The 13,859-nt window shown below is 49.4% G+C and overlaps 7 protein-coding genes across 7 annotated transcripts; 4 read left to right on the top strand and 3 right to left on the bottom strand.

Annotated features, from left to right (window-relative positions):
- Positions 1 to 199: 199 nt before the first annotated feature.
- ASPBRDRAFT_119843 (putative choline kinase) lies at positions 200 to 2,631 on the top strand (the record flags this gene model as incomplete). The annotated part of the gene is made up of 4 exons (XM_067617296.1): positions 200 to 1,158; positions 1,211 to 1,730; positions 1,776 to 1,919; positions 1,969 to 2,631. The coding sequence occupies 4 exons, from the start codon at positions 200 to 202 to the stop codon at positions 2,629 to 2,631; spliced, it is 2,286 nt and encodes a 761-aa protein (XP_067481705.1).
- Positions 2,632 to 2,822: 191 nt separating this feature from the next.
- Positions 2,823 to 3,929, bottom strand: ASPBRDRAFT_171580 (putative 26S proteasome-associated ubiquitin C-terminal hydrolase; the record flags this gene model as incomplete). The annotated part of the gene is made up of 3 exons (XM_067619710.1): positions 2,823 to 3,657; positions 3,733 to 3,827; positions 3,888 to 3,929. The coding sequence occupies 3 exons, from the start codon at positions 3,927 to 3,929 to the stop codon at positions 2,823 to 2,825; spliced, it is 972 nt and encodes a 323-aa protein (XP_067481704.1).
- Positions 3,930 to 4,536: 607 nt separating this feature from the next.
- Positions 4,537 to 5,376, top strand: ASPBRDRAFT_39575 (uncharacterized protein). The gene is made up of 2 exons (XM_067624170.1): positions 4,537 to 5,066; positions 5,127 to 5,376. Exon 1 carries the CDS (start codon positions 4,745 to 4,747, stop codon positions 5,060 to 5,062), a length of 318 nt encoding a protein of 105 aa, XP_067481703.1. The 5' UTR covers positions 4,537 to 4,744; the 3' UTR covers positions 5,063 to 5,066; positions 5,127 to 5,376.
- A 332-nt stretch (positions 5,377 to 5,708) lies between these two features.
- Positions 5,709 to 7,517, bottom strand: ASPBRDRAFT_119948 (FAD-binding oxidoreductase; the record flags this gene model as incomplete). Its single annotated transcript, XM_067617304.1, has 6 exons — positions 5,709 to 6,013; positions 6,059 to 6,264; positions 6,314 to 6,644; positions 6,696 to 6,786; positions 6,839 to 7,235; positions 7,294 to 7,517. The coding sequence occupies 6 exons, from the start codon at positions 7,515 to 7,517 to the stop codon at positions 5,709 to 5,711; spliced, it is 1,554 nt and encodes a 517-aa protein (XP_067481702.1).
- A 413-nt stretch (positions 7,518 to 7,930) lies between these two features.
- On the top strand, positions 7,931 to 9,650 carry ASPBRDRAFT_667893 (uncharacterized protein; the record flags this gene model as incomplete). Its single annotated transcript, XM_067628793.1, has 6 exons — positions 7,931 to 8,041; positions 8,106 to 8,171; positions 8,226 to 8,330; positions 8,392 to 8,770; positions 8,826 to 8,900; positions 8,966 to 9,650. 6 exons carry the CDS (start codon positions 7,931 to 7,933, stop codon positions 9,286 to 9,288), a joined length of 1,059 nt encoding a protein of 352 aa, XP_067481701.1. The 3' UTR covers positions 9,289 to 9,650.
- A 302-nt stretch (positions 9,651 to 9,952) lies between these two features.
- ASPBRDRAFT_146493 (putative protein kinase) lies at positions 9,953 to 11,816 on the top strand. The gene is made up of 5 exons (XM_067619260.1): positions 9,953 to 10,331; positions 10,386 to 10,723; positions 10,782 to 11,101; positions 11,150 to 11,390; positions 11,444 to 11,816. The coding sequence occupies exons 1-5, from the start codon at positions 10,084 to 10,086 to the stop codon at positions 11,620 to 11,622; spliced, it is 1,326 nt and encodes a 441-aa protein (XP_067481700.1). The 5' UTR covers positions 9,953 to 10,083; the 3' UTR covers positions 11,623 to 11,816.
- On the bottom strand, positions 11,791 to 13,690 carry ASPBRDRAFT_72846 (uncharacterized protein). Its single transcript, XM_067629193.1, has 7 exons — positions 13,085 to 13,690; positions 13,001 to 13,020; positions 12,911 to 12,944; positions 12,769 to 12,842; positions 12,333 to 12,709; positions 12,151 to 12,246; positions 11,791 to 12,074 (listed from the first exon to the last, which is right to left on the bottom strand). The coding sequence occupies exons 1-7, from the start codon at positions 13,296 to 13,298 to the stop codon at positions 11,837 to 11,839; spliced, it is 1,053 nt and encodes a 350-aa protein (XP_067481699.1). The 5' UTR covers positions 13,299 to 13,690; the 3' UTR covers positions 11,791 to 11,836.
- Between the last annotated feature and the right edge of the window lie 169 nt (positions 13,691 to 13,859).

Below are 13,859 nucleotides of genomic sequence, written 5' to 3'. Positions count from 1 at the left end.
TCTTGGTTAACTTCCCGTCAGCCCCTTTTACCTTTCCTTGGGCTCCAACCACCCCGTAGTCGTAGGTTTTCCGAGGCTCTGCTTCCGGGACAAATGATCTCATAGCCCACTGCGACTGCTGGTACTCGATCAACCGTCCTAACCCCCTCACTTTGTGCGGACTTTTATCCTTCCCTACCTGGATCACCCCTAAGTGTTGATGGATTCTGACCTATCATCTAAAGGACCACAACCTATTTTGGGGACAGGTTTGAACGTCTCCCCTCAGAGACATCACCATACAAATGGACACGAAACTTCTGCAATCGCGTCAGAAGGGAATACCTTCCGACATCGTGTTCCTGCACCCAAGAAATCAGCAGCCAGACTGCCTACTCACCAGCCGGCTTCCTTCAGTAGTCAGACATCCAGCGTTATCACTGAACCTGCGCATCGTCATGAATTAGACGGCAGTTCAAAAAATGGCGAGGAGGACCCGCAGAATAGCCTCTTCGCACAAGTCTACGAATGGCTTCAGCGCGAGAAATCCAAAAGGAGGCCTCACAAGGCGACAAGTTTAGCGACGATGGATGGTGTTGCCAGTGATGGTGACGATGACGACGATGACAGTGCTAGCGTTCTAGTGGAAAGGCCTGTATCGTCTGGTGCTGACACTGCAATGGCACTCGATAAACTGGAAAAGATTCTCATTCAGTATGCCACTTTACGGCAGGGAACAGATTCTGTACAACTCGCCCGACGATCCGGTCGTCGGCGTCAGTACTCCAAGGGGCTGCGTAGGGGTTCTGCGTCTGAATCCGACTTTTCGGACCACGAGGCAGCCGCCCCTAGCGTAGATGCAGTGCTGGATAACTCGAAAACTCTCGCTTACAGCGGTGGTGGTGCAGAAGATGACGACAACGAGAATAGTGTCAATGCGAGACGCGCAAAGGATAAAGAAGCCTGGACGCTTTTCAAGAGTGAAATCCTTCGGCTCACTCACACCATGCAGCTCAAAGGATGGCGAAAGCTTCCCATGGATCTTGCAACTGATATGGGAGTCGTTCGACTTAGCGGTGCCTTGACCAATGCCGTATATGTAGTCACACCGCCACTGAATATTCCGGTGCCCAAGGCAGAAGATGGATCATACTCGCTGGTACCCAGGAAGCCCCCACCGTAAGTGCCCTTACTCATATTTGCACATACCCCAGAGGCTAAATTTCTGTAGGAAGCTACTACTGCGTATCTACGGGCCTCAAGTAGATCATTTGATTGACCGAGATACCGAGCTTCAAATCCTCCGCCGGCTAGGCCGAAAGAACATTGGCCCGAAGGTTTTAGGTACATTTAATAACGGAAGATTCGAAGAGTACTTCGAAGCTCGTCCACTAACGCCCAAGGAGCTCCGCGATCCCCCGACCATGAAACAGATCGCGAAGCGGATGAGGGAGCTGCACGATGGAATTGATCTACTTGTAGATGAGAGGGAGGGAGGGCCCATGGTGTTCAAGAACTGGGATAAGTGGGTAGACCGCTGCGAGCAAGTAATCAATTGGCTGGACAGGGAGATCCAATCCGAACACAACAAGAGCAAAGCAGTGTCCGAGGCTTGGCGCCGACGAGGCTTTGTCTGCGGTGTTCCCTGGCCCTCCTTCAGAAAAGCAGTCGAAGGATATCGTAAGTGGCTCTTGTCCAGCAGTGGCGGCATGGACGGGATAAAGCGACAGTTGGTGTTTGCGCACAATGATGTAGGTACCTTATCCCAATCCTGCGGAAGTGCGCTAATGATTTAGACTCAATATGGCAACCTGCTTCGCATGGAGCCCAGCCACGAATCACCGCTGCTTCGGCCTGAGAATGTGCATAAGCAGCTGGTCGTTATTGACTTTGAGTATGCGTCAGCCAATCCTCCAGGACACGAGTTTGCCAATCATTTTGTAAGTCAAGCATTTGATAGTACTGGAAGTTCCTAGCTAACCCCAATAGACTGAATGGTGTTATAACTATCATGATCTGGAGCGGCCCTGGGCATGTGACACCAGCCGCTATCCGACTCCGGAGCAGCAGCATCAGTTCATTGAAGCTTACCTGAGCCATCGACCCGGATTGCGCGAGCAGGCATCTCCGTCCATCACTCCGCTGATGCGAGGTCTCTCTTCCAACTCTTCGTCACTAGCTCCTTTGAGCCTGGATGACGGCCCGGACGTCGACATGTCTGCTCGGTTTGATATTGAGAAAGCGCACGAGGACAGCACCAGTGCTAAAATTCAGTATTACGCGCGACAAACCAGGATGTGGCGAGTATTCAACTCCGCGCAGTGGGTTGCTTGGGGAATCGTGCAGGCCAAGGTGCCTGGCATGGAAGAGGGTATCGCAGCAGATGAAGCCGCAGCTAAAGCGCAGAACGGCCACCATGATACCAATGGCAACGGTGTGCATTCCGATGTGACAGCCGAAGTGAGCCACTCCACCGGGACTCCGCCCGTCGATGCCGATGTGGACGAAGCCGAAGAATTCGACTACCTTGCCTATGCGCAGGATCGTGCGATGTTCTTCTGGTCCGATTTGCTGGCGTTGAAACTCATCCGAGAGGATGAGCTACCCGAATCTCTGGTACAAGTGATCAAATCTCGCATGATCGACTATTAACCCTAATTAATATCTTTACCTTTTACGATTATGAGTCGGATGACATGAATGACGAAGCGATTCTTCAACAGACGTCGGCGTTGCCACTGTACATAGATATGTCATAGTTATGAATCTCAACGGATCTTACTAGGTAGAATCCTGACATCTCCAGTAAAATAGTCAGACCTAATGATATAGACTAGATGTATCTACCTCCTCATCAACTTCCTCTGCGTCTCCCCCTTCGCCTTCTCCACCCACTCCTCATACTTCCCCTCCCCCTGCGCATCCTTCATGCCCACCACCCCCTTCAACACCTCCCCAATGAACCCCACAAAATTCGACCGTCTCAACGTATTCTCCCAAGCCCACGCCCTCCTCTTCCTCTCCTCCCTCTCCAACGCCTCCACATCCCCAATCTCCCTCGCCGTGACCCTCAAATCCCTCACCACCGCCATCAGATTAAACCTCGTCTCCCCCTCGGGATACCGCGCAATCCTCTGTCTCAACACCTCAATCACCTTCTCGGGGAACTCCTCCGCCGTACACCCCCCATGCGAAATCGGATGCGGCTGCAACCCATCCAACTCATACAATTTCCCGTCCACAGGCGTGTACGCAATGAAATGATATACATCGCCCTCTTCGTCTTGGTTGTTTCGCACTGTCTCGTCGACGAATGGTGAGGCCCGCGCGAATGCGTTGTGCGCGCTGCGGATCACTTCCGAGTTGGAGAGCGCTTCGCCGCGGAGGTCGGGTGGGAATCCGGCGGTGAAGTCTTTGAAGGCGTGGAGTTCGGGGCCGATGTTAATGGGGAAGGGGGTGCTGGTAGAGGATGAGGTGGTGGAGTCGTTGTTGAGGATCACGGAGAGGATGGCTTGTGTGCCGCAGGCGTTTTGGATCGTTTGATTCGCGAAGAAGAGGTTCGGGGAGGGGTCGGTGTCATAGGTGCCCGAGGGGGGTGTCGAGGCTGAGGTTGTAGAGGTGGTGGGTTGTTGGGTTTCGCGGATCCATTTGAAAAGGAAGATTACGCCGTAGACGGGGCTGGATGGGGAGGTAGATAGGTGTTAGTGAGTGTGGTGGATAAGGTGGTGGTAGTGGAAAGGTGGTAAAGCATACCTTAGAGAGCGGATTGTGTCTGCGTCTAGAGAAATCAATTCTTCGAATTGGACGTCCTTGACGCCGAGGTTCTCGATGAGGGAGGTGAAGACGCCCTGGAGGTTTGCTTGTTAGTTTGCTGCTCTGTGTATGCTTTGGTGTGCTTGGGTGCGTACCTCGTCGGACTCGATTGTGCTCCAGCCTCCGCCGTCAGCCATAATGTCTGTTGTGCAATGGGATGCGCTGCGCAATAGTATTATATATAGAGCGTATAGTGCAGCAGGAAGAATATAGTGACGGGGTATGAGATGTTTATGCTATGTTGGTGGGCAGGATGTGATGTGATGTGATGGTGGATACCTTGGAGCTCCTGTTTAACTTGTTTGGTGATGATGCAAACAGCACATACACATGTGCAAACATCCTAGGCCAAATATAGAAGACAGCCTTACATGTTGAAGCCTGAATTATCAGGTGTCATTTTCATGCAAGAGCCACTGCTTTACTACAAATGAATCATCGATCTCATAATCACTTGTTGACAATGTTTTTGGCCAGCTGAACTCCAAGATGGACTTGGGATGCTCATGCAAAAATAGAATTTGCGGATCAGGCCTCCAAGGGTCTACTCAGCCTCGTCGAAATTGCAGATTGATCTACTCACGCTTAGCCACGCTCACCAATCGACACATGGACAGCGCAGCAGGACTTCGCATATCTCCGTCTATCGCTGACTTCCATGGCTAAGAATTACAGACGCACTCAGCTTAGGCGTCAAACATCTGAAACATGTCGAGTTTGCGCCTATCCCGTTGGCTAACTGACTGGACGCCTTACGGGCCTAAATGTCGATCATCTAGTAATCCTTCAGCTACAGTCATCATGGAGGATTTCAAGACAATATATAATCCGCATCCATGCCATCAGTTCTACATTACAGTCTCACAAACAATCAGCGGAGAATTAACTATTCCACTTCCTACTCATCTTCAAATACCACACCCTCTCACACCTCAAAACAAACATCATAATCATGCAGCTCCTCTCCATCCTCCCCATCGCAGCTCTGGCTGGTACATCCCTCGCAGTAAACTGGAACGTGACGGTCTACACCGACACCAAGTGCACCGAATACAAAAGTTTCTTCACCGGAAACCAGAGCTACGGGTGCTTCTCGCTCGAATCATTCACCCCGGAGATTCAGTCCATCAGGGCTGAGCTGCCCGAGGGATGGACCTTTGATGGAGCGAGTGGAGGTGCCTGCGACTACTTTCACACTTCCGGGGGCTCGGGATGCTGGACCCAGGGTCAGGGATTCAAGTCTTTCCAGGTGTTGCAGTCTCAAAACTGAGATGGTGAGTTGAACTATATCGGTTTATGTGGTGGTTGCCATGTGGCTGATTGTTGTTTCTTAGTGATACAGCCTTATAGAAAAAATAAGAAAAAAAGCTGTCAGACTAGGGTAGACATGCTACGTCAAGGCTTGGGTGGTGGAATATTCGATGCTTCGATTGTATCTAGCTTTCTTGCCACGCTTTATATATATACTGGAAATACGCACAAGACTTTCTATAGCGTGAGCATAACATAGAGTGTCTTTTTATTTAGGTCCGCTACAATAGGAGGCTCCTCCCAAGTAGTTCCAGGTCATTGGAACCAATTAGCAGAATTTTCAAGGTATTGTTCTCACACATGAATATCCATTCGGTCATTCTTACGAAGACGTAGCTACCTGGAACACAATGTGATACATAGAGGGGTTTTGATATCTGCCAATATACCTGGTTTTCGTTGGGGGATAGTTGGTCGAGACAGAAATTCCTTGATATCCATACTTGAATTTCTATTTGAAAGCGAGGATCTAGTATTCTGATACGGATTCTCTTGAGTCCGAAACATCGAATACCATCAGGAACGTCAAATTGCTATCATCAAATGGCCTTTCAATGTCCCTGCCAATTTATCCAGAGTTCATACTACTTATGCCTCCAAACCACTTATGTCAACTTGGCAGACCTTGTCTGCGATCCTACTTTCGAAAGCAGCCATCCACCGTTCTGCAATTTCTGAAAAACCCCTTCAGGGTCATACTTCGCAGCAATGCTCTTGAGCCTCGCTACATTCTCCGCACCATAGCTGGACAATGGATCTTGATCGCGCGATGCATAGTTGGAGTACCGGTACGGAAGATACGCGCCAGCCTGCTTTGCTGTGGCTTCGGCAACATCCACAATCTTGCGGACTGCTTCGCGAACCCGAACTTCGTCCTCCGCATTTTTCCAATCGGCCATTGACAGAAACCCTATCTTATTAGCTTCAAAGATGAGTGGTGAGAAGGGCAACATACACTGCTGGCCTACTGCTTCTAATCCAAGAGGCGTTCCACCATTTTTCTGACTCTGTTTCATGGCTAAAGAGGACATGGGCTGGAATACGTTGGTCAGGACAAGCCCTTTAACGTCACTCAAAGCCTCTTGTTGTTCTCGGCGGACTTTCTCAGTTGCCTCGTACAGCTCTAAACACGGCAGACTGGACATGGTTCGGAACTCATGACTAAAGGTCCCATTAGTATCTAATCCACCGAAGGTCTCATTTAACCTACTGCAACACCTCTGGTGAGATGACTGAGGCAACTGCCTGAACAAGCTCATAGATAGAGCGAGTGCCTGGAGGCACAAAGTTCATCATGAAGGGAATATCATAGAATGACTGGAATGCAGCAGGCTTCTCGACAGGGGCACAGTAGAAGAATACGAGAAGGATTGCCTGGCTGGTAGCGTGCCAGACGAGGGATGCCTTGTTGTCGACCTCAATCGCTTCGTGGTACTTCATGAGGCCTTTGACAAGCTCGGGGTAGGCTGTTGGCGGGTAAATACGAGCTTCAGCCCAGGACTCGGTAGGCACTGTCACTAAGTCCATCTTGGTTACGATGCCTTGAGCTTTTGATTAGCACAGATTCTTGCATCTCTGGCAAAGCCGCTTACCAAAGTTAGGACCGCCTCCTTTGAGGGCCCAAAATAAGTCAGGATTCTCTTGTGCATTGGCATTGACAATGCTTGAGTCTGCGAGGACAACCTGCAACCGGATTAGAGAACAGCTAGACATGGCGCAGTATGTGCAAGCTTACCTCATAATTAGACACTCCCATTGCTCCCACTCCATACTGGCTGTTCTGGAAAGAAATTCCTCCTCCCAGGAGAAGACCAGGAACGCCGACCGTTGGAATTCGGCCTCCTGCCACTGCAAGGCCATGAGGGTCGAGAGCCTTATATACATCAAGCCATCTCAGCCCAAGTCCTACATCAGCAGTCGACTTGTCGTCAGACAGCTTGACATGGTTGAATTTACTCAAGGAAATGACTACTCCGCCATCATTGCTGGTGAACCCCGGATTCTGTAGGTGGCCACCACCGCGGACAGAGAAACGGATGTTAAAGAAACGACAGAGAGCAAGCGCTGTCGCAACTTCCTGTGCTGATGTAGCTGTGACCACAACTAATGGCTGGAGCCAGCAATTTACTGACCTGTGTAACAGAATTGGTCAGATTGCGATTGTGCTTCGTGGGTGTGCGAATGTCATACCATGGCACTTGGCGTTGAGTATCGTACTCATCCGAAGTCTGGAAAATGGCATTTTCACCGAAAAAAAGAGGCAAGACTTCAGCAAGGTATGACGCCCGTACAGTATTCTTCTGATTCTCTGGAAACTCTGCATACCTGGACAGTAGGTCCTCAACTTTTGCGCCGGTGATAGCGTCAACGTTCGCCCCCTGAACGATTGCTGCGATGGCTGCTGCATGGCTCATTGTGGCTTGTTAGTTTGCGAGACTGGAACAACAAGGTTGCTAGCCGAATACCCCGGTCAATAACAGAAAAAACAAGAGGATTTTCACAAAAAGGAGGTACTACGAAAGGTATCCACCATGCCCATTAAATAGGACTCATCCGCAATGGACAAGGAGGCGGCACACGGAACAAACGCCCAGGATTTGCGGGGCCAGAACAGCCCTAGTATGATAGTTGCCCACGCTATCCTGCGCCAACAGCTTCTTACCCTTCGCGTCGTCTATTATAGTACAGGGATATGATTCCTTCGTTATCATGGCTTTTGAACAGGTGGACGGTTTTATCGTCGACCATGCTTCCCCTGGGACTTAACATCTTGAACCTGACTTCCATGCCATCAATGAGAGGCGTGGAACATTAATTTATTTTCACTATGGACTGGACGGTCATACCACGAGATGGTGGACTGCCTTCGATGACTACTACTGTCCGCATTATTGTTCTCGTCCTTGCTATTCCAACTACCTTGGTTTGTGGTCTCCGGGTAAGCATCCAGCGCACTTGATAGGGTTGGAAAAGCACAACTCATACAATGATACGTTTCATAGCTCTACTTACGAAAATCCATTCTGAAATCATGGGGACTGGATGACTGGATGGTGATGGTTGCTCTTGTTAGTCTTCCCTGATGCTCGAGCCGTGTGCGACGGACTACTGAGCCACAGCAGATCATGGTGAATGGTTTCTCGACGCTTGCATATATCATCACCTACTACGGCCTAGGGAAAAAGACCAAGGATGTTTCAGATGCAGACCTGCTGGTTTGGTGGAAGGTACGTTGAACTGACAGATACTTTGATCTAGACGGCGACTGAGGTCACAGGCGATGCTTAGATCTACTATGCCGCGCTCTGCAGCTATTTACCTGTTGCTGCATCAGTCAAAATAAGTCTTACAGTTTTCATCATGCGCCTTTTTCCCACTCATGGTATCATCATCACTGGAAAATGCATTCTGGGATTCCTAGCCGTATTCACACTCTCAGGATCTTTGGCTCTCGCATTCCAATGTCGACCCGTTCGCGCTGGATTCGACAAAACTATCCTCGATGCTGAATGCTACAGTATCGACACCTCTTTCGCCATTCTAATGGCGCAAGGCGTCATTATGTTTGTGATGGATCTGATCATCCTTACACTCCCAATTCGTCGCGTCTGGCAGCTTCAGATGCCACTTGGACGAAGGGTCCTGGTACTTGGACTTTTCTGTCTTGGTATGATAGAAGCCTCACCTAGATCACACAGTGACTGACTGTCATGTCTGCTCAGGGTTCACAGCGTGTATCGCTGCTCTGGTTCGCTTTAGTACTTTGACCTATGCCAGAGACGAAACAGACTACACTTGTAAGTATCAGTGTTCAGGTGTTATGAGGATATGCAGCCCGCTGACTGATGTTTATCAATAACAGACACAGCTGCCAACTCACTTATCTGGATGGAACTCGAGTTTAACCTCGGTCTCATGTCCGGCTCTCTTTCGTCGCTGCGCAAGCTCCTCAAACTTCGATCGCCTTTCGGGTCGCGACAAACCTCCTCGTACACGGGCAGCCGCTCCACCCACGTCGAATTAGAGAGATATAAAGGCTGGGGTAGGGGCATAAGCAAGAAAACGGAAATCAACAGGGCTTTCGAGATCGTAGACAGCAGCCAGGAGCGCATCGCCCCGATCTACGGCCAGGGTGAATTATGCACCACCACTAATGCATTCTCCAGTGTGAAGCGCAGCCCGTAGACTGAATTCGCTCATGATGAAATGTCCGTCGCTCTGTACTATAATTGACATTGAATCCAATTGTTTCCGCCACCTCCTTAAGCAACGGAAATGTACACGGACCATTGTTGTTAAGGGGGAGAGGGGCCGCTGTCAAGCTGAAGCACAGCTCCACTAATGCCACCGGCGCAGACGCTAAACTGACTATTGTTCCCGCCGTGTCAATCCAGGCCTGCATTCGCTCTAACCAAGTAACGAGCTAGTTTGAACGGAGAAAGAGGAAGAGATTCAGTGAACATCCGGGTTCCGACCGGCTCCAAAAGAGTTCCGCTGACAAACAGGGGAATATCCAGGTAGCCGACTCCACCGCTAATTGTTACGGGATCGTCCGATTGTGTCCGCCCGCCAGTTCAACGTGTTTCGCTGGACAGTTGTCTGAGACTGGTCGATGATGCCATTGACTTCGATATCTTGTATGATTCGCTAATCTGACTTCGTTGCCGATGCTGGAAAGGGCCCCCTATAGGTCAATAATCACAACAGATCGTGTAATGGAAAGAACGCACAGGCCAATTCGTGAACATGATGGTCTGTCTATGAGTAGGTAGGTAATAAATTAAAAGGCAGAATTGGAAAAGCCTGCTTCCTTCCTGTATATAGTAGCTGCGACATCGATTGTAGTCGTCGCTCTGAAGATCCCCAAACATGCGCCGTGTGATCACGTGCACCATCTGTGCTTGGACCCCTTGATGATCCTCTTCTTTGACAATCATCGATATTACATCTGCCTGTGAGATATCAGAATCAAACTCTGTGATGAATATCATAAGGCCATCCATTCCTCGCTTACCCACTTTTCTTCGCAAGAAGCCATTTTCCCTGCCTTCTCCTGGGCCACTTCTACCACCCGGCATACTCATTGATGAAGAGATCTCGCCAGTATACAATTCCAAGCACTTTTATCTAGCAAAGCCCGGAGAGGTCCTCGCTGATCGCTATCAAGCTCTAGTGAAGGTTGGCTGGGGAGTCTCTTCAACAATCTGGCTCGCGCGTGATTTGGAAGGGTAATCGATGATTCCTTCTATTTTCGAATGTTTCCGTCTCTGACAAGCCTACAGACATAAAGACGAGCCAGAGAGCGTAGTGGCACTGAAAATAGCCAACAACAATGCAAGCTTCGCTGGTCATGAGCGTGAGGTTGAGGAGCACATTTCCACGGCAGACCCAACACATCGGGGTCGTTCGCTTATGCGAACCTTTCTAGACTCTTTTGAAGTTAAGGGTCCCGAAGGGTCTCATTCGTGTTTTGTGTATCCGCCTATGAGGGAGTCATTGTCGGTGTATCAGCATCGATTTGCTCATAGAAAGATGCCACTGCCCCTTGTCAAAACGTATATCCGTGCTCTTCTTACGGGGCTTGATTATCTTCACAAAGACTGCAGAACAGTTCACACGGGTGAGTTTATCTTCACAATTAACTCTCCTTGGTAATGCTTAATACTGGTGACTGCTAGATTTGAAGCTGGACAACATCATGCTCTCATTTGAGGATCCAACAGTGCTTGCTGAGTTTATGGAAATGCAGCTCGAAAAACCGATGGCTTTCAAGTTGGATTCGACAGGACGGCCAGTGTATCAGTCCCGCGGTGACTTCGGACCACTCAAAAGTTTGAGGAGTATACCACAGCTTGTTGACTTTGGCTTGGCAACTAGACTTGAGGAAGACGATGACTGGGGTGTCTGGCCTATCCAGCCCGACCACTATCGGGCACCGGAGGTGATACTAGGTATTGGATGGCAAATGCCTGTGGATATCTGGAACCTTGGTGTCCTGGTGCGTTCTGTTGTTCCCTAAACCTTTGCACTTACTGATCAGGACAAGCTGTGGGACATGATTGAAGGGAAAGAGCTCTTCCAGCAGATCCATGATAAACAAGGTCGCTACGTTGCTAAACGACACATGGCTGAAATGGTGGCCTTACTCGGTCCACCCCCTCCAGAGATCATGCAACGATATCAATCCATGCGAGAGTACCCGTGGCCGGAACCTGTCAGACGAGAAGACGACAGACTATGTGAGACTGCGGAGGAGTACTTCGAAGGGCCATTCTTTGACAAAAGCGGTATTATGTGATTCCATATCTCGTTGATTTTCAGACATACTAATATGAACCAGGTCGCTTTCTATTTGAAGACCTGATTCCCAACAGAAAACTAGACGACACAGTTTCCATCCTTGAGGGAGAAGAGAGGGAAGCTTTCTTGGATCTCGCCAAGAGAATGCTTGTTTGGCACCCAAATAAGAGGAAATCGGCAGGCGAACTGGCTGAACATCCTTTTCTTCAGCCCAAGTAAATTATTACTTGATACGTGCGAGCGCTTCTTGGCGGGCAGTCGTGAGGAATCGAGTTCAACTGCCCACAACACTTTATCGTGGGCTTTTAAACCTTTTAACCCCTACTTGAGTGCCGAATAATAGACCCCCCAGACGCAGCCTACGTAATGAAAGTCTACACCCTACACCCATAACCCCGAAGCATACAATCAGCACAGATTTATTTCCGTAGTACTAAGCTCGCATCCCAACCGAATCATGTCCAGCCGAGCCACTCTGATCCATCTCCAGATCATTACTCAAAGTCGTGAACCCTTCCTGTCTCCGCTGCACACTGCGAAGATTGGTAGTGCTCGACATTCTATCAATCCGTCTACCACTATCATTCCATGACCCGGATGTATGGAACCTCAGGACCTGTCGGAACGAGGGTACGCAGGCGGTGATTATCACTAAGCTCGCTTCGACGTTACTATAAACCAGTGAATATAATCAGTAAACAGACAATCGAGAACAACGAGGAAGGAAAGTAGGAAAGGGCAACGTACATCCAAAGAGCCACCCCGCCAAACAGATATGTCTGATCATCCTGCGTCAACATCGGCACTGTAGCCGCTAGTCGCAGTGTACTGGTAACCAGGGACCTAAACACCGATGGTCAATACCTAAAGCTCATCAAAGCACCATAGTTTGTAGACGAGGAGATAAGGAAAAAGACGATAGAACATACAACCCTCCTAACCCAAACATACAAACTAACCCGATCCTCTTCCTCGACGCCATTTTCAACTTCAACACAATAGGCAACGGCATGACCAACAACACCACATCCGTAAACATACTCGCCACCACGCCCGCCATGAGAATCGGGGCTCGACTCCAACAATGCCCCTCTACACTGGGATGCCAGGCTTTATATACCGGTTTGCAGGTGAAGAGGAATAGGCACTCGAGGATGATCATGTAGGCGATGACGAAGACGGTCATGCCCCAGAGGGTGATGCGCCAGGTGCGTTGCATGTCGGAGAGGCGGTAGTAGAGGATGATGAGGGAGATTTTGGATAGGCCGAGGGAGGGGATGTATGTTAGTGAGCCGATCAGGAGGATCTATTTGTTTGGAGTTGGTTGTTAGGTAGTGTTGAGGATGGAGGTAGGGGGGGATGTACTCGGAGGGTTTTGTTGTAGACGGCGTGGTTGAGGTCCCATTCGTGGACGCCTATGCCGGCGTGGGTGTAGCCGTCTGTAGGTTGAAGTGGTTGGGTTAGGATTGAGGTAGTTTGGGTTGGAATGGACGGGGGTGGTGCGTACATAGGAGTAGGGATTGGGTTACTGCTGCGAAGAGCTATAGCATGATTATGGTTAGTCGTCGTGTCGTCGTTGAGGGGGTGGTTTGCTGACCCATGATATTAACATGGCGACTAGAAACGACAATGTCTGTTAGCGATTCATGCAATTGCAACTACACAGAGGCATAGTACTCACCATCATCCAGCAGCCACTTCCGCACAATAACCACCCGTGTATATATCTTCACCAAAAGACATAACGCACTGACTGTAACACCCACAATAACTACAACAAGGTTTGCAGTATAATAATGCCTTTCCGGACTCTCCAAATCAGGCGTCACACCCACAGGCGCAGGGATCACGCCCGTGCCAGTTCCCGTAAAGGCAGCGGTGCTGGTGGCGCTCATAGCAGCAACATATTATCATCATCGAACAACGAAAACAGAAACAAAGTTTTGCTCCCTCTCTCTCACCTATATCCCAAGAATATAAAGCAAACCTAAAATAAGCAGGGGGGACGGATACACATGTGAACTTTTCATGATCGGAAGGATTCCGTCCGCAGGTCGTCAGAACAGATAGCTGGAAGTGGGTTAGTTATTCAGCCCCTGGTTCAGCTTGAGTAGTTGATAGTGATGGTGTCCAATGAGAAGAACAGGCTAATAGAGGTAGTGTGTGCTCATAGAAGTAGTGTGTGAGTATAATGCAAGCGAACTGAGCATTCCGTGCTGATCTGCAGGACGGTTATGGCGCTGCTTGACTCGGCCGATGAGAAATTCATCTATTTGTGGCTGGCGTGGGAGAACTTCGGCAATTAGGTCTAGATTGCACACTATATGTGCTGAAGGATGGGAAACCTGGTTGGTTTTCATGCTTTTTATACTTTTTATGTTTTAGTGTGAAGAATAGCAGAGGGACGAAGGATCTGGTTAGACATTTTAGCCTGATGTCTTAGCTTCTATTGGGCC

This window comes from Aspergillus brasiliensis (genome assembly GCF_001889945.1).
Source record: "Aspergillus brasiliensis CBS 101740 unplaced genomic scaffold ASPBRscaffold_3, whole genome shotgun sequence".
NCBI classification, from domain to species: domain Eukaryota; kingdom Fungi; phylum Ascomycota; class Eurotiomycetes; order Eurotiales; family Aspergillaceae; genus Aspergillus; species Aspergillus brasiliensis.
Note: the sequence above shows the minus strand (reverse complement) of the source record. Positions and strands in the feature narration are given on the sequence as shown.